Source organism: Podarcis cretensis (genome assembly GCF_951804945.1).
Source record: "Podarcis cretensis genome assembly, chromosome: 4".
Lineage (NCBI taxonomy): Eukaryota > Metazoa > Chordata > Lepidosauria > Squamata > Lacertidae > Podarcis > Podarcis cretensis.
The window spans coordinates 58,974,236-58,999,356 of record NC_137173.1 but is presented as its reverse complement, the minus strand read 5'-3'; the positions used below and the strand labels follow the sequence as shown (position 1 = coordinate 58,999,356).

The following is a 25,121-nucleotide window of genomic DNA, read 5'->3' as shown; positions in this document are numbered from 1 at the left end:
CAGCTAATCATGCATCTTTCAGCCTAGCCTGTAGTTTGGCCTTGGAATAAGAATTCAGCCTTCTTTGTCATTTATGTCCCATAATTTCATTATTACTCTATGCTGTATTTTTATGGCAGCAATTATAAGTTCAGTGAGCTGATGAAGGTCTTGAGACACACAGTACAAAAGATGGCCCCAGCCGTGAAGACTTGCAATCTAACATCTGAGTCTCTAAGCACATTTCACATGACCCTCCCCATGAACCTGGAGATGAGTATTTCAAATCACTTTTGAACATTCATCCATCAGAAGGGAGTTCCAGAATTGTTAGGGGCCAGGACCAAAAAAGCTTTGTCTTAATTGTCCTTTCCACTACATGGGGTGCAGAGCAATCTCACCCACTCCCTCCACCATCCCCATACATCCCGTTAAGAGAACCAGCTGAATTGCTTAATTAATAATAGTAAAAGCCCCCTTCTCTCCAAGCATTACATATTTCTGAGAGTTCTTATCTGCCTGCTGTACATTTTATTCATGTATTTTGTGTGCTAGTTTGTGTTGGTGCAAGGTAAAATAAATGCATATAGAAAGGAGAATTCCCTGGATGCCAAGATCCAAGTTTGGGGCAAGTACCCTTGGGTGAGAGAACCCAAAAAAGTTTAAAAATCACAAAATGTGTAAAACCTATGCATGCTAATTAGGATTGTTTTTTAAAACAACAACACAAGGAATCCCTATAAAAATATACAAATAAAACAAAAACATTACCAGGGATAAGCACCAGGAAATAGGTGCTGCCTATTTATTTATTAAAATACATACATTTATATTTTGCTTTTTGAAAATAAAGTGTTTTGGCCACTCATATCCTTATTACTGGAAACCCTTACAGCAAACTTGGCTATTGTTAGTAAATCTATATTACAGATGGGGGAGGTGAACTAAGAGTGAAGATGTGTGGCTTGCCTAAGACCAATTCATGACTGGGGTGAAATCTGAACTAGGTACTTCTGACCTCATAACATTGGCCACTAACCACAGATCTTAATAAAATGCATTAACTGGGAACTTGTATTGATCTCTGATGGGATATTGGATGATAGTATTCCTATCATTTGTGTATCCCAACTTGAGTTGGGTGGTGGTATTGATTATTTCCACAGTGCAAATAAAATGGAGGTGAATACTGGGAAATATTTCAATATTTTTTCCTAGTTCTGATCCTGCAGCATCAGCTTGAGTCAATGTTATATAGCAGATCAAAGTACAGAGGAAGTTAATACAGGCCACTTCCCTGAATAATATCGGAGAAGAAGGATCTGAATGCATTTGTGGGCTGCTTTAATCATGGTCAGGATTCTGTGATCTTGTATTTGTTCTAGGGGTTATAATGGAAGTACAGTATGTAAGCAACATCAAAAAGAACCCTGCAGTCAGGTATATCTCTAAGTAAATTTAAGACATAGGAAACTAAGCTGTGTTCATAATTAGCATCATCTCATTTAGTACAGAGGACTCTGAATATAGTAGTAAGTGGTTTGTTGCTTGGAACATCAAAAACATGTTGCCAAGAAAAGTGGCTTCTCAAATTTGCTGGTAGCAGTGGGAAATGAAAGTGCTTCCTATCATATTTATCTATCAAACATGACCAAGTAGTTGAGAAGAAAAAAAACTGAATCCTATTCCATTTCATAGAATTGCTCATCCAGCTAAATCATAATTTTAACTAGTTTTCAAATATATGAAAACAGAAAATATAGGTGTGCTTTGTGAATTCTGCAATGACAGCATCTGCAAATATCATATATGCTTTGCAGACAGGAAAAATACTCTTGGGTAGAAAATACAGACTATAGTTCCAGACATTTGCTCTAAGCTTGGGAGCAAGCATAGCCATGTCCTTCTTTGACACATGGGAGGATGGTGGAGGGAGAGAAAGAGAGAGAGAGAGAGAGAGAGGGGAAGGAAGGAAGGAAGGAAGGAAGGAAGGAAGGAAGGGGAAGAAGCTTCATTTTCTTCCTCATGGAGGTAAGGGAAAGTGACCTAGTTTAGGAACATAACATACCCCTTATACACTAGCTAGGTCTCATGCATTGCTATGTTTGACTGCAATTTCCCACAATATCAAAGTCATATTGATAGAATACCAACAACTTTATTTACTATGCAATTACTTCTGTAATTGCCGCTTGGACTACTGCAATGCGCTCTACGTGGGGCTACCTTTGAAGGTGACCCGGAAACTACAACTAATCCAGAATGCGGCAGCTAGACTGGTGACTGGGAGCGGCCGCCGAGACCATATAACACCGGTCTTGAAAGACCTACATTGGCTCCCAGTACGTTTCCGAGCACAATTCAAAGTGTTGGTGCTGACCTTTAAAGCCCTAAATGGCCTCGGTCCAGTATATCTGAAGGAGCGTCTCCTCCCCCATCGGTCTGCCCGGACACTGAGGTCCAGCTCCGAGGGCCTTCTGGCGGTTCCCTCACTGCGAGAGGCCAAGTTGCAGGGAACCAGGCAGAGGGCCTTCTCGGTGGTGGCGCCCGCCCTGTGGAATGCCCTCCCATCGGATGTCAAGGCGATGGACAACTACCTGACATTCAGAAAACATCTGAAGGCAGCCCTGTTCAGGGAAGTTTTTAATATGTGACATTTTAGTGTATTTTTCATCTCTGTTGGAAGCCGCCCAGAGTGGCTGGGGAAACCCAGCCAGATGGGCGGGGTATAAATAATAAATTATTATTATTATTATTATTATTATGTGTGGTAAACATTCTGCCTATGGGCTTTGGGCTATCCACAGTGTCTGTTCATCCTCATGACTGGTTTATCACTGGGAATTAGCGTATTTTTCGCTCTATTTCCTCCAAAAATTAAGGGGAATTGTGTGTGCATCCTATAGAGCGAATGCAGGCTGCGCTGCTAAGCCCAAAGGCAGAACAGGGAGACGGAGCGCTGTGGAGCGCTCCGTCTTGCTGTTCTAGCTTGGGGATGGCTACGCGGCAAAGCCTCTCCAGGGCAGCGGGATGAAGGCACCCCGCTGCCCTGGAGAGGCTAGCAAGGCTGTTCCCAAGCCAGAACAGCAAGACGGAGGGGTCCGTCTCACTCTTCTAGCTTGGGGACTGCTGTACGCAAAGCCTCTCCAGGGCAGCAGGGTGCCTTCACCCCGCTGCCCTGGAGAGGCTAGCAAGGCTGTTCCCAAGCCAGAACAGCGAGATGGAGGGCTCCATCTCGCTCTTCTAGCTTGGGGGTGGCTGTGCGCAAAAGAAGGCTGTTCCCAAGCCAGAACAGTGAGACGGAGGGCTCCGTCTCGCTCTTCTAGCTTGGGGATGGCTGCGTGCAAAGGCTTCAGGGATCTCTGAGGCTGGCGGTGGGGGAAAGCAGCACTTCTCCCCACCGCCAGCCCCACAAGCTCGGTGAATGCACCTTGAACGCACCTTGTTTTAGAGGGGGAGAACAAGAAAAAAAAATTCCCTGTTCTCCCCCTCCTATGGTCTGGTGTGTCCTATGGTCCGGTATAATCCTAAAAAGAAAGGGATTTTGACTATTGGTGGCTACCTAAAGATGCATTGGAAAAACAAGTCTAGGCCATGCATTTCAGTAAGCTGCTCTAACAAAATACCATTAAAACACAACTGCATATTGGAAAAGGGAAGAATGGGCAGGAAAGTTTATCCCTGGGGGGATTTTCGAAGTATTATCTGGCCCATATTGGCAGCTCCACATTTTACTTGGCATAGAGATTCCTGTTTGACTAATGAGAGCTGAAGTTAAGATGGGCCATTGCCAGATTTCATTTCTCAGTTGTGTGTAGGAATAATTAGATTCCCCATCGAGGAAGCAGCGAAAGTAAATCATGGCAAAAGTGCATCATTATGGTGGAGCTCTAATGTAATAAAGATACATTGATAATTAACCTTATTTACCACTAACTGATGTGGACAGTGAATAAGAAAGGAGAAATGTTGGGAAATAAATGCACAAATAAAATGCAAAGACAAGACCATAAAGAGATTTTCTGTGCTTACTGTTCAGCGTTAACTAGCAAGGCGACTGCTCTAATAGGCCAATAACTTTTTTTTAATGCACCACGATAACCATAATCTCATGGTGGATGCTTGTGTTATCATTCTAGCATAAAGCTCATATTCATGACTTATTTCTTTAGCTGTTCATTACTTTAGCAGTTTAAAAAAAATCTTGCTTAATTAGTAAAGAACTGCACAGGAAAATCATATAAACCACCTACCTCCTTTCTTAGAAGTAACTATTGATTTTATTTATTTAACAAAATTTATATGCTGCTCGATTGCAGGGAGGCGGAGGCGGCTCGGCGGGTGGAAGGGAGCATGTGCATGCATGCTCCAACAGCCCCGACACATGGAGGGGCCAGGCACCCTACCCCTCCTTCCCTCTCCACAGGCCCAGGTCAGGGCATGCTCAGCATCCCTAAGCTGACCATGAGGAGGAGGCACTGCTGGCACCCCAGCCCCTAAGGCCCGACCAAGTGCAGCTTGCCTCCCCATGGCTCTGAGCCTCCTGCCCACCTGCACGGGGGAAGCCCCAGCAGCCCACACAGTCCTTGGTGGGTTAATCCTCTCCCCCCCCCCAAAAGCTGGTGGAGAGGAGTGCTACATGATGTTTCAATGTATATTATACACTCCTTTGGGTTAGTATCCCATGCACATCATATATGAATAAGTGTTTTGACTTCCTTCTTGACGACTTGCACCTTGCTACATCTCTACAGGCTTTGACATAAATAAATACATTTAGAACAATTTCTAGCTGAGAGATACCTGCACATATTAAATAGTTATTGTGAGGAGTATTGCAACAACAGCCCAAGTTTCACGTGTTTGGATCAGTTGAGTTGGTTCCGGTAGGGAGCCTTGCAAATGGAATGCAGTTAACTAACAGTTTATGCATGTTTTTTAAAAGTAATGCTAAGATAAAGCCCTCAGTCTACAGCTTGTTTACACAAGAGAAGTCAATTTAATGTGAATGGGGTTGCTACAGACCATATTCTGTTCTGCAGCCAAATGGATAGTTTCTACTTAGCACTCACGGTTCTTCACACACTTAGGATTTGTTGGTGATGAGAACAAGCAGCTCTTGTAGAATTTTGCTGATGTTTTGTTTTGACTTTTTGCTAAATTTGGGGGCAGCTGGGAAGAACTGGCTTGTAATCTTTAGCCTGACATTAGTTTATTTTCCTTTTTAATCATACTGGATCGTAGCACAAATTGTATATATCGCTGTGCATCTGTGTTTGGATGCAATGAGATTGGGAGCTTTTTCTAAAAGTAGGTCAGTTCTGGTGCTGAATGTGGCAGTTGCAGTTTAGTGTCTTTGAATGCACTGTAGAATCAAACTGGGATGCAGCCCCCCCTTTTTGTAGCACCTCCAAGCTTGAGTTGAGTTGCTATGGAAACGCCTGGGCAAACTGTTCAAGTGGCTATGACTTATTTGCCCTGACCAAATAATAAGCAGACTCTACTTTGCTAGGAGCTTGTGAATAAGTATTGTTTTGTTGTGACTTTTGGGTGGAAAGGCTTAATTTCTTCAGAAAATGCCAAGGTCTATAATAAATTGTAATGGCATGAAGGTTTTTGAAACTAGGACTACATTTGGAAGACATGAGGGATGCAGCTGAGTACTATTCACCAGTGCTGGTGAAAGAAAGAAAGAAAGAGAAAGAAAGAAATCCCATTATTCCTCCTGAAGTTACCCAGGGTGGCAAACACACAATTAAAGCATCTAAAATTCCAACACAGTTGCAGACTTGGAACTATCTGTGCTTAAAAGTCATGATGAAAGAAGAAGGGGTTGTATTCAGTGCAGTGCAGTGGGGAAGCAAATCCAATGTTCTTGCCACTGTGCCACACTGAACTTCCTGCTGCCTTCCCTTCCCTCCCCCTCTTGGTAAGGTAAAGGTAAAGGTACCCCTGCCCGTACGGGCCAGTCGTGTCCGACTCTGGGGTTGCGCGCCCATCTCGCTTAAGAGGCCGGGGGCCAGCGCTGTCCGCAGACACTTCCGGGTCACGTGGCCAGCGTGACAAGCTGCATCTGGCGAGCCAGCGCAGCACACGGAAACGCCGTTTACCTTCCCGCTAGTAAGCGGTCCCTATTTATCTACTTGCACCCGGAGGTGCTTTCGAACTGCTAGGTTGGCAGGCGCTGGGACCGAGCAACGGGAGCGCACCCCGCCGCGGGGATTCGAACCGCCGACCTGACGATCGGCAAATCCTAGACGCTGAGGTTTTACCCACAGCGCCACCCGCATCCCTCCCTGTCTTGGTAGTCTACAGCAATGTGCAGCATTGGGAAGCCAGGAGAGCAATGCAACCGCACCTGCACAGCCCCACTGGCCACTACTGGGAGGGGTAATGGTAAAATCCACCTCTCTCTGTAGCCAGACTCTACATGGTTGTGAGCTGTCATGTAGTCAGCACAGAGATAGTCACCTGCTGTGTCCAGCTGCTTTGGAATACTTGGAACTGCAAAAGAGAAACACTGTGGCAGGCAAATGAATTTGGAAACAGAAAAACAGCTGGCAGGGAAAGGATAAAGCCCCATCCACCTCTCTTCCTGATCATCCACTCCTGAAGCTGCTTTTTGATTTTAAAGAAACATTACATGCACCTGTTTCTCATGTGTAGCTTGCTCCCCTCCGCATCATAGTTGGAGTCTTTGTTCTCCATAGAAAAGGCAAAGTAGTGTCTTACTACTTGGAGTCTCCAAGAACTAGTGAGATTCTGGAACAGAGGAAAATAAGTGGCATAAAGATAAAATTCCAAAATTGCTTGCTCTGTTTTCCTGTTTAGAACTCTGGGTTGTTGAAAGACTGCACTGTGTCACGTGAGCCTGAGGTCCTTTCCAGGCTTGTGATGCTAAGCCTTGAGACTAGACATATGGGGCTCCAAAGGGCTTTTCCTTCCTGCCTCTGTGCTAGTTGATAGTACAGAGAGCCAATTGCTGGATTACATATAAGACTGGCAGTACACCTATTTCCTTCCTCAGATTGTTGGGAGCGCTGAGACGTTTTGTGTAATTCCTCCTCACTCATAGTATATTCCTAGCCAATATATGGCTAGTTAACACTTTGCTTATCCAGCCATTTTTGTATTCAAGAAGGTTTTTGTATTTTGAGGGGTTCTTTGTGTTACTTAGCTTCATCCTCATGCAGTTATACATTTTTAAAAGGGGGGAATTAAACCCAATTCGAGGGTGTCCATTTGCACATCGCCCAAAGGCAGAATATGCACCATAAAAGAGGGGAATAGGGCAGAAATTTGCATTAAATGTGCATTTGCCAAATTTTATGTGTAGGTACAAATTTAGAAATAATTGTTAGAATTTAAATTTAACTGCAGGCAAAACAATTTATTTCACTTTGAGATTACCCCAAAATAGTTCATTTAATTTGTTTCTCACCTCCCAATCAAATGAACTGTTCAATAATTTTGCCCTGCATCATTAGGTCAACCATCTTCAGTTCATAGCCCACAACTGCAGTGTCTGTTTCTTACAAGGTGGCCAGGGGATGGTGGTCTTTTTGGTTGTTGTTTTTTTTCCTTTTTCTTAATCTAAACCCCAAAAGGCCAGCTGGGAGCTCAGCAGCAGGTGTTCCCAAACCACAAATGACCTGGCAATTAGAAAATAACCCTGCAGGATTATGCACCCTCCTGGGTTCATAGGTGGCAGCCTTTTCTTTTTCCATCTTTTCTGGAAATGAAATTGAGGGTACATCATTTTGCCAGGTTGATTCCAATTTTCCAGGGACAATCCAGATTGCTTCCCTTTGGGCATCTTGCAGCACAGTCCTAGAATACCTGCTCTGTAACAAACTCCATTGACTTCAGTGGGACATAACTATGACTGCTGTCTTATATACACTTACTATTTAGGACTAAGTTTAAGTAAATTCAATGGGACTTACTTCTGAGCGTGCGTGTGTGTGTATTTATATCTATCTATCTATCTATCTATCTATCTATCTATCTATCTATATCTAAATATATCTAAGTGGTTTCAATAAAAACATTAACATTCAGCATTTCATAAAATTCCTAAAAATCAGATTAAAACAATATACCAACTGAATGCTACTGTATGTCACAAATCAAACTGAGTAGTGTATAAAATGGAAAATAAAAATTAACTGAGTCCAGGAAAGTTTGGGTAAACATAAAGGATTCTAAGATGTGTTTAAAGGTCATTACTGTCTCCACCTCACAGAGTTGTTCTGTTTGCACTTATTCAATGAACTTCCCCTCCCCTCCTACTCCCCCTTCACTCCATGCACCCCATTCCCCAAATCTCTACTGGGGTTTCCCTGACCCTCTGGAGAAGATGCAGGGGGCTTGAGAGGGCAGGGAGAAGAGGAGCATGAAAGGAGCAACTTTGTTGGAGAAAACCCAGTACTTTTTAATGGTAGAGGAAATAAAATAAAATACTGTTTTGTCTTTGTTTTAGGTCTGTCGGCAGCTAAGTTGTTGTCTGAATCTGGAGTTAATGTTGTGGTTTTAGAGGCTCGTGACAGAGTTGGAGGACGGACTTTCACAGTTAGGGTAAGAAACAAGTAGCCAATAACCATATTTTATGTTTAATGTAGCATATGACATTCTTGAAAGAGGATGCCAATTCTGCAAAAGGTTCTGCATAATTACAAAGTCATGTAGAACACATAACTGTGGTTCTAAGTTTGCATGTGTGAATTAGGCCTAATTCTGAGGTGGAGCTTTGTTTGCTGCTATGAAACATAAGCACTTCCTGGTTCTTCCAGTGTGGAACATCCAGTAGGTTCTGTTATTCCTGCATTTTTTCCTCTTTTGACAGAACAAGCAAGTAAACTATGTAGATGTTGGTGGAGCCTACGTGGGACCTACCCAGAACCGAATTCTGCGACTGGCTAAAGAACTTGGCATAGAAACATACAAAGTAAACGTAAAGGAGAGAGTTATCCTGCATACAAATGTAAGAATTACATTTCTACATCTCCTTTTGGCAGCAGTGTGCACAGGAAAACATTTGATGCATTGTAATATGAAGGACATATATCTCTTTTCTATTTGTTTATTGACAGTTGAGTGGAAATGTTTCTTATGCATTCTTTTTCTAATACAGTGGTACCTCGGGTTAAGAAATTAATTCGTTCCGGAGGTCCGTTCTTAACCTGAAACTGTTCTTCACCTGAGTTGCCACTTTAGCTAATGGGGCCTCCTGCTGCCACCGCACCGCTGCCACACGATTTCTGTTCTCATCCTGAAGCAAAGTTCTTAACCCAAGGTACTATTTCTGGGTTAGCAGAGTCTGTAACCTGAAGCGTCTGTAACCCAAGGTACCACTGTAATAAATTCCCTACTGCATATGGATGATCCATGAATCACTGCTGAGTGAAGGCAATTGATAAGGACTTTATAGATTCAGGAACCTGAAGATTTGCAGAACAATTTTTTTATTGCCCTCCAACAAAAAAACCCCAAACTCCAAAACACTCATAAGAACATAAGACAAACTTGCTGTATCCTGCCAGTGGCCCATGTAGTCTAGTATCCTGTTCTCACAGTAGCCAACCAGATGGCAATGGGAAGCTTGCAAGTAGGATGCAAGTGCAAGAGCACTGTCCCCTCTTGTGCCTTCCAACAACAAGCATTCAGAAGCAGAATGCCTCCAACCATGGAGGCAGGGCATAGCCATCCTGACTAGCCGCCACTGGTAGCCTTTACTTCTATAAAACCTCCATGCATTTGTTTAATACAGGCATAGGCAAACTCGGCCCTCCAGATGTTTTGAGACCCATCATCCCTGGCCACTGGTCCTGTTAGCTAGGGATGGTGGGAGTTGTAGTCCCAAAACATCTGGAGGGCCGAATTTGCCGATGCCTGGTTTAATCCTCTTTTAAAGCTATCAAAGTTGTCCCCCATTACTGCCTCCTGCTGTTGCTCTGTGTAAAGAAATACTTCCTTTTGTCTGTTCTGAATCCTCCAACATCCAGCTTCTTTGGACAACCACAGATTTTAGTGCTATGAGTTCTCGTGTTTCCAACAAAACAAAAATGTCCCATCTTGGTTTCAGAAATTAAAGAGAATGCTTATCAGTGGAAATGCTTTCTGTGTAGGAACTGTCTCTTCATTCCATAAAACAACACAATCTTTAAAAAATAATAACTGAATAATTAAATGACAATTACTAATAGCAGCATAAATCCAGGTTCTCGCTCTTCCAAACATCCACTGAAATAGAAGGGTTGTAACTAGTCACCTAAAACTAGGAGGGGTTTGGGTTGGGAGAAAGAGTGTGCCAGTTTAATTCTTGTTGCCTTATATACACATTGTATTATTGAAAATCAATAACTGGATAGAGAAGAACCGAACAAAACTCTGCACTTGCATGTCTATGCATCCTTTGCTGTGAGTGTGTTCAACAGGACACAGTGGGACTTACATCTGAATAAACATGCATGAGTTTCCACAGTTACAAGGTGTGTTCTCCCCACCCCCCAATACACCGTAGACAAAAACAAGTTTTTGGAAGCTCAAATGTCATTTAAAAATAATAAAGCAATAGAGTGTGATAGCCAAAATTGTATGCAATAAAAAATAACTTCTGTCATGCCACCTTGATTGCGTTACATGCTGTTCCCAACCTTCAGACCATAATTCCAGTCACTAGTTTCAGCACAAGTTCACTGTTGAGTTTTAAATCTGAATGCAGAGCACTTAGAAGATACAGCAAAATGTTTATTTCTAACTGTTGAAGAGAAATTGCTTTCTTGATTGATGATGTTTTCCCCCTCCCTCTTGAGTTATATGGGAATGATCATGTTCCTCTATTCCCAGGAGGTGTGTATCTTGTGATTATGAGCTAAGAAAGGGTTGAGGACGTTTCCTACTTAGCTGTGATAACTGGACAAGTTTTCTCATGTTTCTGTAAATCCAGTTGGATTATCTGCTGAGTTACTTTGGATAAAAACTTGCATTAGAGCACTGCCACTCACATTTATCTCCCTGCCACTCTGAGCAGCAACACAGGATTAAGTGCCCAAAAGTCTTCTGCAGTTTTCTTATTTGGTTTCCTTACGCTATGTTTATTTAGCTACAACAGTAGTTTTGGTGCCTATTCAAACACTGCGTTTCACATCCATGCAATAGGGGAGCAGAGATCTAGAAGGGAGTTCAGTGTTTCAGCATCTGCCTTGCATGCAGAAGGTTCCAGGTTTAATCCTCGGAATCTGCAGGAAGGGCTGGGAATTCTCCCTGTCTGTAATCCTAGAGAGATGCTACTGTTATGTACTGAGTTGAATAGGATCCAAACTGCAGCAGTCTGATTGGTCCTAGAACAATAGGATCCAAAATGCAGCAGTCTGATTGGTCCTAGAACAATAGGATCCAAAATGCAGCAGTCTGATTGGTCCTAGAACAATAGGATCCAAAATGCAGCAGTCTGATTGGTCCTAGAACAATGCAGCAGTATGACTGGTCGGCAGGAGCCACCCAATCCAGCTCCAGATAGAAGTGAATCCACAACCTGATTGGCCTACAGGAGAAGTCCGGAATTAGCCAATCACGTGCAGCCCATTGTGTAAATAATGTATATAAAGCAGACACTTTGAGGGGACTTCCATTCCTCCTCACCACTATGAGCTGAATAAAGAGCATGAAATCACTTTGCGACTCTGAGTATATTTCAACTACTAACCTGTGTGGATAGTACAGAGCTAAATAGAGCAATAGTCAGACTCTGTATAAGGCAGCTCCCTATGTACCTTATCAGATCCACCCTCCTGAGACCAGTGTTATAGAGACCCTGCTGTAAGGAGGGTGACTTTGTGGCTCTGTCTCACCACAGTGGTTTTTATGGCATCCAGGGAAACACGGGACATGGAATTAATGGGCAATGCCCTAATTTGTGCATGCTAGCCTGCTTCTCTACTGAAGTTTAGCAATTGGCAGGATGGGTGGGGCAGGTCTCTGTAGTATAAGAAAGCAACTCTATTTGCTTAGGAGATGAAGTTTTCAATTTTGGGTGTCTGCCCTAAAGACCAAACTGAGCACAGTTTGCAAAAGCAGAACGGTGAGAACAGCTGGAGGAAGAGAAGAAGAAAAAACTCTGTAGGAGATTTTGTTTCTGCAATACTTAGAGGTCAGAATACTCATCCCATAGTAATCATTAACCTTTATTTCTGAGGCAGTTGGACAATGAACTTGAGCTTTGTTTATTGCATTTATTATGTGTTCTTTGATTTCAGTTTGTTGGGGTGGATAAATGGAGTTGTTAGCTGTTGCTTTTTGAATATTTGAAATGTCCTGGTAACCAGTGCAGATGAATTATATAGAGCACACTTTTAAATGTTGCTTTTTAGAGCCATTTCAAGAGTAGTTTCAATCTGATGAGCTACATGGCATGAATGTAAAAGGTTTTACTCAAACATGCATGCAAATCAGGACGAAGCTTTTTCTTGCCATAGCCTCAGCCCAGATTTTGCAATGCATTTTGCTGACATTCTGGACACACACGCCCATATCACAACTTGGGGACACAAAATTAAATCAATTGGTAGTAGATTCAGCAGCAAAAAAATTATGCTCTTCTCAGAAGACATGAGAGCATTCATGCAGTTAGCAAAAGGAAATGGTAGACCTTAACCCTTTCACACCCTTGTGGTCCTGATCCCTATAGTCCTAAAGTAAGAAGGGTGGCATTCACTTAAGAATATTCATGAAATCACATAAATGACATATGATGCAGCAATATTTGCATCCAGTTAAATATTTATTGATTAATTTGTATGTAGTGTAAAGGGTTTGTTTTGGGATCGGTCTGGCTTATATTTGAATATTATATTATATTCTCACTAAAAGGAATACATTTCCCTTGATTTTGACTGTGGTATAACAAAATGTAGAAAGTTTAATTCCACACACCCACACCCCAGAAATGGACATTATATTCTGTGTATGAAAGCTACCTTAACTAGCTTTGCTTATTGGCTGATGTCTTCAGAAAAAGCCATCTTTTTCTATACTTTGTGTTTATGGATTCATTTCCAATTTTGTTTGTGGATTGTAACTGATATGGCTGCTATGGAGACCTCAGATCCATGCCAGGAAACAAATCCATTGTTCCATATATTTATTTGTTTCAGGGAAAGTCCTATCCATTCCATGGTGCATTTCCTCCAGTGTGGAATCCTATCGTATATCTCGATTTTAACAATTTTTGGAGGACAATGGATGAACTGGGAAAAGAGGTATGCTAGAAACAATGAAGGGATACTATGTATCATTATCTGCAATATTTCTAAAAGCTCATATGGAAAATCATTAGGGCTACATGAAGACAGCATTCAGTAAGAATCCATCAAGAATCAAAGAGAGTTCTTTATACTGTATAATCGTTGGTTAGACATTGAAATCTTCAATTATGAAATGTATTGGCCAAATGAGTTGGTATCATCTGGCATGATTAACAACCAAGTGTGTTTTACTTCAGGAAAATAAATTGTGCCAGAGGCACAGACCTGCCTTTCCGGCACTATCCTAATAATGAAATACAGATAGTGGAAATCTCTTGTGTGTTCAGCTTTGCTGGCTCTGTTGGATGTGACCCAGCCTAGCTTCACTCTATTTTGCCCAGAAGCAGAGTTAGTGGTATATATTTTGTCCAAGCCAATTTTTCTTCTTTCCCTCCACCTGAGAGTTTTTTGCAACAGCAGCAAAGAAGGGGAAAATAAAACAGACGTAGTGTTGGGGTGGGCGGAGCCCAGTGCCTTGAGAGGGATGCAAATTGCCCCCTCCCCAGTCATCAGGTGGATCATCTGATGGGCAGAGATGGGGCAATAAAGGTCTCTGCCCAGTTGATCTGCATGGATCAGCTGAGAGAAGGAGACTTTGCACCTGAACATCTGCCTTTAAGTGGTGTCTCTTTCTGTGTGTATGTACAAGATGCATGTGCAGCCCCTGGAGGGTTGGTTATGGTTGAATGGGACCCTCAGGCCAAAAAGGATTAGCCCCCACTGGGTACCTGGGTATAAGTCCTATTGGACTCAGTGGTGCTGAGTAGACATGTATAGGATTGCACTTGAAATCTTAGTGAGTATTAAATGTATATATAGTGAACTTTGACAGCTCTGGAAAATATGTACTAATAGCTGTCCTATCTCCAGCGGTTCTGACCGATTAAAACAATGTTCTACTGGTTCTGAATAGAAGAATTCAACTATTTAATTTTATTCCACATGGAGTGTTCTGCATCTATGAAGCATACATACATTTGTGTGTGTGTGTGTATGTGTGTGTACATATATATGCACGCGCGCGCGCGCACACACACACACACAGAGAGAGAGAGAGAGAGAGAGAGAGAGAGAATTGTATTAGCATGCATTTGGGGCTGTGGAGTGAAACTATTGCCTGAATGCTCTTTCGGTGCATGGATGGAAGTTCAGTTTTAACTGTGATGTATGTAGTCTGGCGAGTAAGAAGAGTGACTTATTTCCCCACATCCCACCTCTGGTCTTCAGATTCCAGCTGATTCTCCCTGGGATGCACCACATGCTGCAGAATGGGACAAAATGACAATGAAAGAATTCATTGACAAACACTGCTGGACCAAGTAGGTGATTTGATTCATTTTGAAAGTTTACCTTAATGTGATACTTGCTTCTTTGCTTGTTGCATGCCATATTCAGGCTACATACATCAAAGCCTTATTCATGTTGCCTCTCTCCTCTAGTCATAGAATAACCACTCACACATATACAGTGTGGCTAGAGAAATACATTTGGGAGCAGAAAGTTAAAAATTGTAGAATATACTTAAAGTGCGGAACATGCTTGACAGATTGACCTTAAGCATCCATCCTGATTTGCTTGTGCAAAGCTTATGCACAGGTTAGACAATACCTAGTCTTTACTGAGCATTCATTCTGATTTCTTTGGTGGGCAGTTATGCAACAATGAGTAGTCATTCTGATTTGTTTTTAGGGTGTTCACACTTCTTCCTGGTAAACATTGGTCCATCTCACACGTTTCAGTGCTTTCCCCATCACTTCCATAAAATCTGTTTTTTTTTTAAAGTGCATTCATTGCATCAATGAATAATAAACATGAATACTGGAAGATGTATAGAAAACATGTTCCTGATTCTGAAGGTGAAAGGAGGGGCTTTGGGATATGGTATTATAGTACCCATTACCATTCCCCACAGTTTAAGAGGTAGTTCCATTTGTTTCCCCACATCTCAGTGTATGCATGCATTGAGAGACAGGAATAGGGAGAACTTTGGTGGACTTCAAGGGAAGACCCCTCACAATGAGGCGTATCTGCACTGTGTGTGGTGGGGCAAAGCCACCCTCCTGCCATTGACGTCATTGCTGCTTATCTTGGCAGGGCCATGGTGAGGTTGGAACTACATGGTTGCACTGGCAGAGTTGCTGGATTTGTGACCGTGCTGCTGCTGCATGCTCCCGGTCTCACCCCAGCCCAACCCTGTCCAGACAAGGAGCCATGATGCCCCAGCCATGCCATGCCCCACCACACTCACCAGTACTGAGGGTTCAAAAGAGATGCTGAAAACCTTTTCAATTACATAAATAATGAGCTTAATGAGGCTTCCTTGGAGGGCAGAGGCAAACATCACCACTAAATGTGAAATATAAAGGTAAAGGGTAAAGGAACCCCTTACCATTAGGTCCAGTCATGACCGCCTCTGGGGTTGCGGCGCTCATCTCAGTTTATTGGCCGAGGGAACCGGCATACAGCTTCCAGGTCATGTGGCCAGCATGACTAAGCCGCTTCTGGCAAACCAGAGCAGCGCACGGAAATGCCGTTTACCTTCCCGCCGGAGCGGTACCTATTTATCTACTTGCACTTTGATGTGCTTTTGAACTGCTAGGTTGGCAGGAGCAGGGACCAAGCAACGGGAGCTCACCCCGTCACGGGGATTTGAACCGCCGACCTTCTGATTGGCAAGTCCTAGGCTCTGTGGTTTAACCCACAGCGCCACCCGTGTCCTTAATGTGAAATATAGTTTTCCCCAAAGCAAATATTAATCATTGACTGCAACCATTGAGTAAATAAGGCTACAGTACGTAGAATCCATAGAATTTGTACATTCATATTGCTTTTGTAGACTAACAGCCTAGTTGGGAGCTACCTCAGATCATCAGCTGGCCAATTCTGGTCTAGACCAATATTAATATCCTATCTGCAGTTTTAAGGTCTTTGCGATTAACAGAGATTTTGGACAATTTATTTTTAGTGGAAGTGATAACATCTAGGAACGTAATAAAGGCAATAAATTCTGAACAAATCAATAGCAGTAGAAAATTAATGAACAAAGGAGGAGCTGTCACTCATTAAAATGATCTTTCCTCATCAGATTAAGAAAACACTTCACTCTCGTCTATTATTATTTATTAGATTTCTTACCTACCCTTCACCATAAGGTCCCAGGGCAGGTTATAATGGCAGAAACAATAGAGTTTAAAACAAAAGAAAACCAACAATCAATAATAATATTTTAAAATCCTTACATTAATTCACAATTTTCAGGTAGGCCAAAATAATACTATTCAGTTATCAAAGCCCTGGATAAATAAGTGCATCTTCAATGCGTGATAAAAGCCAAATAATGATGCTGCTGGAGGCACACCTCTGTTTGGTTGGAATTCCACAGTTTATGGGCTACTCTTATCTCACATTGCCACCCCTCAAGCTTCCGAGGGTGACAGAACTACCAAGAAGGCCAATTAAATAGAATCTTTGCTTGAACTTAACATCAATGGAGAAAGAAGGGTTTCAGAATGAGACAGGTTTAATTGTGGCTAAGAAAGTGAAATACCTAGGGATTAACATGACTGCAAAAAACTTGAATTTATTTAAAGATAATTATGAGAAATGTTGGTCAGAAGTTAAAAGAGATTTAGAAATCTGGTCAAAATTGAAGCTTTCCTTGTTGGGTCGAATTGCAGCTATAAAGATGAATGTATTGCCAAAAATTTTATTTTTGTTTCAAACTTTGCAGATTGTGGACAAGATGGATTGTTTCAAGAAGTGGCAGAGAGACATTTCTAAATTTGTCTGGCAGGGCAAAAAGCCCAGAATAAAATTTAAAATATTAACTGATGCAAAGGAGAGAGGTGGGTTTCCCTGCCAGACATTAAGCTTTACTATGAATCAGCAGCATTCTGCTGGTTGAAAGATTGGCTACTTCTTGAGAACACTGACATTTTGGATTTAGAAGGTTTTAATAATGCTTTTGGGTGGCATGCATATCTATGGTACGACAAGGTTAAAGCTCATAGAGCATTCAAAAATCATATTGTCAGAAAAGCGGTGTTTAATGTCTGGACAAGATACAAAGACTTATTGGAAAGCAAGACCCCAAGGTGGTTGTCACCTTTGGAAGCTAAGGCTCTGAAAAGACTCAATATGGAGGCCAAGTGGCCGAAATATTGGGAGATATTAGAACAAGAAGGAGACACACTGAAATTGCAGAGTTTCGAGAAACTAAAAGATAAAGTGCGAGATTGGCTTCATTATTATCAAATAAGAAAGGCCTATAATTTGGACAAAAAATTGGGCTTCCAGGTGGAAAAATCGAAACTGGAAACAGAATTGTTAGAACCTAAAACTAAGATTCTTTCAAGAATGTATAACTTGCTGTTGAAATGGAATACTCAGGATGAAACAGTTAAATCAGCTATGATTAAATGGGCACAGGACATAGGTTATAACATTTTGTTTGCTGACTGGGAAAAGTTGTGGACCACCAGTATGAAGTTTACGGCATGTAATGCCTTAAGAGAGAATATTATGAAAATGATTTACAGGTGGTACATGACTCCAGTCAAGCTTGCTAAAATTTATCACTTGCCTGATAGCAAATATTGGAAATGTAAAGAAACTGAGGGTACATTCTTTCATCTTTGGTGGACGTGCCCGAAGATTAAGGCTTTCTGGGAGATGATATATCTGAATATATATATAACTGAAAAAGGTATTTAAATATACCTTCCTTAAGAAACCAGAGGCCTTTCTCTTGGGCATAGTCGGCCAATTGGTGTTAAAGAAAGATAGAACGTTTTTTATGTATGCGACAACAGCAGCAAGAATACTTATTGCAAAGTATTGGAAGACGCAAGATTTGCCCACCTTGGAAGAATGGCAGATGCAAGTAATAGACTACATGGAATTGGCAGAAATGACTGGCAGAATCTGAGACCTGGGAGAAGAAGCGGTGGAAGAGGACTGGAAGAAGTTTAAGATTTATCTGCAGAAATACTGCAAAGTTTATGAATGCTAAAATGATGTTGGATAAAAATAATATGGCATTAGTGATACAGTGTTAAGAAGTATGCAAAAACGTAATAGAAAAAGGGTGAAAGATTAAAGATATATTATGTCAAAAGTAAACAATATGTTAAAGGTGTTTAAATATAAGGAGGAAAGATCGGAGACATAATAGAAGTGATTTTAATAATTAGAAATGAGTTTCGAAAGAGGATAAGGATTTGCTGTATCTGACTGGACAAAGAGGAACACAAAAAAGGGAGGCGTGAGGAAGTCAAGAAAGAAAGTTTTGTAAACATGAATTTAAAAATTGGAGTTTTTATTTTTAATTTGTTTTCTTTTTTATGTATGTCTGTGATTGTTTTTGCTGTTTTGTATTTCTTTGACATTTCTTCTTTTTTTTCTGTAAAAATAAATAAATATATATATTTTTAAAAAAGAATCTTTGCTTGATCTCCTAATAATAATATATAAAAAAATTGTAGAGAAAAGTACTGTTGATAATATCAAATTAATATCAATAGCTCTCAATCTTTGTTGTTTCTACCTCTTCATTGTATAAAGAACCACTAGGGATTTTGCTACACTCTTTGTTGATATCAACGTCACTTCGGAGTCACACATGGTCTCTGCTCTCTGGTTCCTGTGGTATGTGAAGCTGTGTGGAGGAACAACCAGGATATTTTCTGTAACCAATGGAGGGCAGGTATGTGAAATCATACATGGATTCTTCCTTGTGAGAAGAATGTGCTGTTGCATCTTCTCTAACTGATGGAGAAAGAGCATTTGACAAGAACTCAATGTGCCGGAATAAACAAACAGGAGACCATGCTATTTTGAACATTTAGACTCTCGTTGAAATTAGATTAATATTATTTCCTCTCCCACATTCACACACCCCATACTATGGAGGCTTTACTGTGCTATTCTGATAATGATCCATTTTAGTTTCTATGGTTACTAGCCAGTTACTGTGTTCTTAAGAATTCTGTATCTCATCACCACCACCTCCTGCCCAGAGTCTCTAGTTTAATAAACATGCACCCAAAGTACAGTACTACTTATTGCCTGACCTAATCACAAGGGTCTTTGGGAAGGTCCCTCAATTAGAGCAGAATTTATAAAATAGTTTGTATAATTTCTGAGAACATGAAAGTAGTAAAGAGACAATATTTCAAGGAAAACTTTGTCGGGAGCACTGCTGTCCCCAGTAAAAGCAATATTTCATAAGCTGGAAGCTTTATGCTTTCCCTGTGCTTGTATTAATTGTGAATTCTTCTGACCTAGAAATGATAGCAAAATGCTGTCTATGATTACCTCTTTCATAATTATACTAAATGTATTAGAGATACCATATCCCATAGAAGAGAACTAATGTGCTTTTGTCCAGATATGGTTCTGGTTCAGGGCTGACGCCAGTAGTCAACCAGGTCAAACACATGTTGAAGATGTTTGCTGATTTTGATTACTTGGGAAATCCAGCTTTCAATGTCTTTTTCTCTCAAGCTTAACTAAAGATGGACTACACCATTTAAAAAAATAAAATAACAACATTGTTATCTTATTTCTCTGATGGTGCTGGTGTTCCCAGGAGAGGAAGTTTGTCGGGGGTTCTGGACAGATAACAGAGAAGATAATGGCACTACTCAAAGGCACTGTGAAACTGGAGAGGCCTGTAATCCACATTGATCAATCAGGTGATAGTGTCATTGTGGAGACACTGAACCATGAGACATATAAGGTAATCCAATAAGAATAAAACATAGTATGCATTTAATAGGGGGCATGTCTGCTATAGCTTTTAAGCCAATGTAATCAGCCCCACCCTTGTGTGTTACTCTGCTTTTCTCAGTACTGAGAAAATCTTTGAAATCTATTTTATTGATCTATTTATGAGAGCTTCATCAGCCTCTGACATTTTCCTGTCCTCACTGTCACTTGCTTCCTTCCTTTTATATTTATGTCACTGGACTTCCACTACAGTGCTCACACCTTTTATCCAGTACAAATGTAAATGTCAGAATGATTGAAGTACTGAGCGAACATCTCTCAAAAGTGTGTAACATTTCCTCGTACAGATCTGTATGAAAAGCGTATGCCACGATAAATGTTACTCTTTCAACATTTAACAAAGCAGCATTAGCCTTTAACTGCCATGGTTGCTCTTCTGGGATATGCGTCTTATGTTTTCCTGTTTACATTTTACAGAGCAAGTACGTGATTAGTGCCATCCCACCAGCCTTAACCACAAAGATCCATTTCAAGCCAGAACTACCAACAAAAAGAAACCAATTAATCCAGCGTATTCCCATGGGCTTCGTTATCAAATGCATGATGTACTACAAAGAAGCCTTTTGGAAGAAGTCAGGTATGTGTGCTTTAAGAATTGATTCATTTATATCCCACTTTCTGCTTACTAAAACAGAGTAGACTTTGGCCTTTCAAATTTGAGTAGCACACTGTGCAAGGTGAAAATCTTGTGCCTCCCCACCCACCTCTCACCTTCCTTTTTGCTCAATTCACTATGTCATACTTGTAATGCCATGTGGCGCCCCCTAGGCTGTCCATCTAGTGTAGCAGAACCACTTAAAGAGTCGCGGACGACTCTGGAGTTGGGGCTCTCTCGCTTTACTGGCCGAGGGAGCCGACGTTTGTCTGCAGACAGCTTCCAGGTCATGCTGCCAGCATGACTAAGCTGCTTCTGGTGAACCAGAGCAGTGCACGTAAATGCCATTTACCTTCGTGCCAGAGTGGTACCTATTTATCTACTTGCACTTGACATGCTTTCAAACTGCTAGGTGGGCAGGAGCTGGGTCCGAGCAACGGGAGCTCATCCCGTCATGGAGATTCAAATCATCGACCTTCCGATCGGCAAGCCCTAGGCTCAGTGGTTTAGACCACAGCACCACCCAGTTATGCTGCCCTAAATCTGCCTCTGGTAGAAACAAGTTGATAAATTGCTGGAAAAAGTTTTACAATGATGCAAGTGGGAGCGAGAGACGTGAGGGAGTCCAAAGAAGTTATGAAAAGATGTTTGATACATGTTATATTGTTTATTATTTTTGCATTTCTGTATTTTAAAAATCTCAATAAATATTTATAAAAAATAAAATAAATCTGCCTCTGGTAGAGCTCAAGAAAGCTAACAACATTCAAAGCAAAACTGTAATAAGGGTGGAGTTAACAAGCATCTAAGTTTCGTCTGATGGGTACACAAGTTGTGTAATCCTGTCAATATGTACAATCACTAGTGTTGATGCACTTTCCCTTTCTAACCCATATTAATCACAACATAGATATGCAGTGTATTATCTCAGTAACTGTGTTTAATATAATTATCATTGTATATGGCAATGGGAGACAGGGAGGCATATCAAAGAGTTTTTGAATATTGCAATGAGCAAAAAATGATTATTGTAAAGAATTTAAGATTAGAAAGTGCATTCCTTGGAAGTTTGAACAGGAAGATTTATGCAGCACAAGAGTTCTAAATGTGCAACAGCTAACAGGATGCTTAATGTTAAAATAAATGTACATTTGTGCCTGGAAATCGTACTCCACACTGAGTATTTCTGGTGGCCATTCTATTTTTCCTTTCAGATTTTTGTGGCTGTGCAATGATTTTGGATGAAGAGGCTCCAATTTCAATCACCTTAGATGATACTAAACCTGATGACTCTGTACCTGCTATTATGGGGTAATGAAGCCTGCATTTATATATTAGATGCAAAAAATATTGACAGAAAGACTTGTGCAAGACCAGCTGGTGTGAAGTTATGGAATGTATACTAGGTAACATTAGAGAACCCTATAGAAAAATGTATTTATGCCTTGCTATTAGTTCATCATGCATGTCCTGAACTCTGTCCTTCATTTCACACATATGCAAACATTATCTTTTAGCACTTGTTGCTGTGCCCACAAATCCCCACATACCACAAGGGAATCTACATGCCATTGCAGGAATCCAGCACTGTATTGAAGTTACCAATTTCTGAAGTATAAGACTAGTTGCATGTAGCTCTTACATATTGCTGTTGGGTTTTTCTAAACATTTTGGTCGCATGTATCTCCCCCCCCCCCAATTGGTACCTTTGTGTATGCAATATTGACATGTACTTTCCTCCCTGTTTAGCTTTATCCTTACAAGAAAGGCGTTTAGACTAGCAGATCTTAGCAAAGAGGAGAGGTAAGAATAAGCAACTGTTTGTATTCTCTAACAATAACTAATTCTTTATCATTGTATATGGGCGCATTTTTAAGATGCAGAAGTCAGATTTTTAAGATACATACAATCAAACCTAACTTCATGGTTGTTATGAGATAGTAGCTTGCACAAGGTCACCTAACAAGCTGAGCAGCAACTAAATAGCATGCTCCAACTCTCTGGAAGAGGCGAAAGTCTGCCATCTTTGTGTATGAACTTCAGTTTAGTACAAAAAATGTAGTCTTTTGAGTAAATACACTCACTGGAAGATTTGAGTTGTTCAGTGGTTTTGATAGTTGTTTGAAATCTTATTTTGCTATCCTATTAGTTTCAAAAACCTGATGATTATGGATTTGGGCCCTTTCACATTTTGTCTGTTCCTTTTGCTTCTTCATGTAGGAAGAGAAAAATCTGTGAACTCTATGCAAAAGTCTTTGGATCAGAAGAAGCTTTACATGTAAGGAAGAAGAGCATCTAAAATTGGTGGAGTATTAATTATTACAACTTATGGTTTAGCTATATGAACATTTGAGGTCTGTGTTCATATTATTATTTGTTTCTTAGGTGAAAAGGTAATAGATGACAACTAATTTATCCCTTGCCATCTGAATGAAATCCTTAAATGTAAATATCAGGTGATATCCAGTCATATTCAGAGCAGACCCCTCAGAATCAATAAGAGAAAAATGCAGAATTGCATGCCACAAATTAGGAGATACAGGTGTGTTAAGTAAATTAGCACAATCATTACAGGTGGAATAGGGTATGTGATAACAATCTTTTTGAAAATGAATGAAGACCTTTTATATTATATTAGAATGCAAGACAAAATAAGGGACTGGAAAACTCCCCTTTTTGTAAAAGCAATCTTTTCTTTTTATTTGGAAATATATATTTTACAGCATGTAATTGATTAATGTAGTGTTCTTTTGTTTATTTTTCCTTGTAAAGCAAAATACAAATCTAGCTTGAAAGCAGTGCTTCTGTTATAGGGAAATGTAATTTATCATATGACAGCAATCTTGTTAATTGTTTTGATTAATGTTTATGTGCCTATCTTGCCTCAAATGGGTGATTAGCAAAAGAAGCTTGATGGTCTTTAATTATTTAGAATCTCAGAGGCAGAAAGAGGCAGGTATCTTTGAGGAATGTTGTTTGGGGATCTGATGCAGGAAGAACCATGTAGTGATAGTCAACTACCTTTTAATCAGAGTTGCTCCATTGATATTTACGTAAGAACAAAGCTAAATTAAGTTTATTAATTTCAATAGGACTACCTATGAGCAAAACCTAGTTGGTAAAACTTACTTTTAATTTGGATCTATGTGGAAGCAACCATAATCTCAATGGCAATCATACCAATCTCTATACATCTAAAGATGATCAGAGCTTGTTTGCCTATCTTACAGACTATCCAAAGGCAACGCTGAGAGGTGGAATTATGCTTTCTTAAAACATGTTAACCGTTACTCTTAGAACATTGTTTCAGAAGGCAACTGCCATATTCTTTTGTACTGTTGAAACACTCTGTTTGCGAAGCATTGCCTAATCCCTTGTATCCCATCACTGAAATCTTCAGAGGAGTCACTATTAACGACTGTCCATGGCTTGGATGAAAACAGCTCATATCGACCAAGAGCTGTGCATTCAGCATTGTAGTTCCGATCTTATGAAATTCCCTTTCAGCTGAGGTCAGGCAGGCCCCCCTCCCCCGTTGAACTTCCAATACCTGTTGAATACCTTTTTTTTGTTTTGTTCCAAAAGACATTTTAACTGAAGTCTGGTTTTATAGTTGTAGCACATTTTTATATTTTCTGTACTGTTTTCCTTGTACACATCTTAGAGATGATTATAGTTAAGCAGTATATAAATCATTTAAATAAATAAAAATAAGCCAAATCAATAAAGTTTAGAAAAAAGTAGATTCTGTTCAATACTGATAGGAACAAATTAATGCAGACTTTTCCCATTTGCATGAAGACTCTCACTTTTTCCTGGAGGGGGGGAAATTGCAGGGGGGGTCACTTCTACCAAGGACCGCACCCGTGGGGTTGAGGAGCATAACCTATGAGTCCATACCATGAGACTGCAACATGTGAAAACAATGCAAGTTCTGGAAATTAAAGTTCTGCTCCATTATTACCATTTCTTCATAGACATACTGCAAGAATAGTCATTTCTCTTACCTACCGATCCTCAAAGCACTCGGCTCTTCAGAGATATGAATCAGGCTTTGTGTTAGAGAAATGCTTGAAAAATCACAGCCTGGTTCATAGCCAGTAACAGGGAAACCCAGCTTAGTCCAATGTATTGAGTCAGCACTGTGAAGTAGCATAACCTCCTTCTCTGATTTATATGAATTGTATTCCGTTTGTAAATTAACACACCTCCCTGTAATCCAGTAATGGAAACCTGGAAAAATATCCAGCATTTACAATGTAAATTCTGCCATGAATCAATGCCTTAAAAAACAAACAAAAAAACTTTGTTTGATTTATTCCTGCAGCCAGTGCATTATGAAGAAAAGAACTGGGGTGCCGAACAATATTCTGGTGGCTGCTATTCAGCCTATTTGCCACCAGGCATTATGTGCCAATATGGAAGGTACAACTAGCTAATAATATACTCTTGTT

General features: G+C 40.6%; 1 protein-coding gene and 1 long non-coding RNA gene across 2 annotated transcripts in view; both read left to right on the top strand.

The window, feature by feature from the left end:
- LOC307215344 overlaps positions 1–25,121 on the top strand; it is a 551,858-nt gene that overhangs the window by 510,929 nt on the left and 15,808 nt on the right. The window lies entirely within an intron of this gene.
- LOC307215324 (amine oxidase [flavin-containing] A-like) overlaps positions 1–25,121 on the top strand; it is a 33,604-nt gene that overhangs the window by 3,746 nt on the left and 4,737 nt on the right. The window contains exons 3-13 of the mRNA XM_079974532.1: positions 8,462–8,556; positions 8,825–8,962; positions 13,134–13,238; positions 14,511–14,602; positions 18,846–18,987; positions 19,873–20,022; positions 20,490–20,649; positions 21,882–21,978; positions 22,417–22,470; positions 22,888–22,945; positions 24,995–25,092. Coding sequence (XP_079830658.1) covers positions 8,462–8,556; positions 8,825–8,962; positions 13,134–13,238; positions 14,511–14,602; positions 18,846–18,987; positions 19,873–20,022; positions 20,490–20,649; positions 21,882–21,978; positions 22,417–22,470; positions 22,888–22,945; positions 24,995–25,092 — 1,189 coding nt within the window. The remainder of the gene's footprint in view (positions 1–8,461; positions 8,557–8,824; positions 8,963–13,133; positions 13,239–14,510; positions 14,603–18,845; positions 18,988–19,872; positions 20,023–20,489; positions 20,650–21,881; positions 21,979–22,416; positions 22,471–22,887; positions 22,946–24,994; positions 25,093–25,121) is intronic.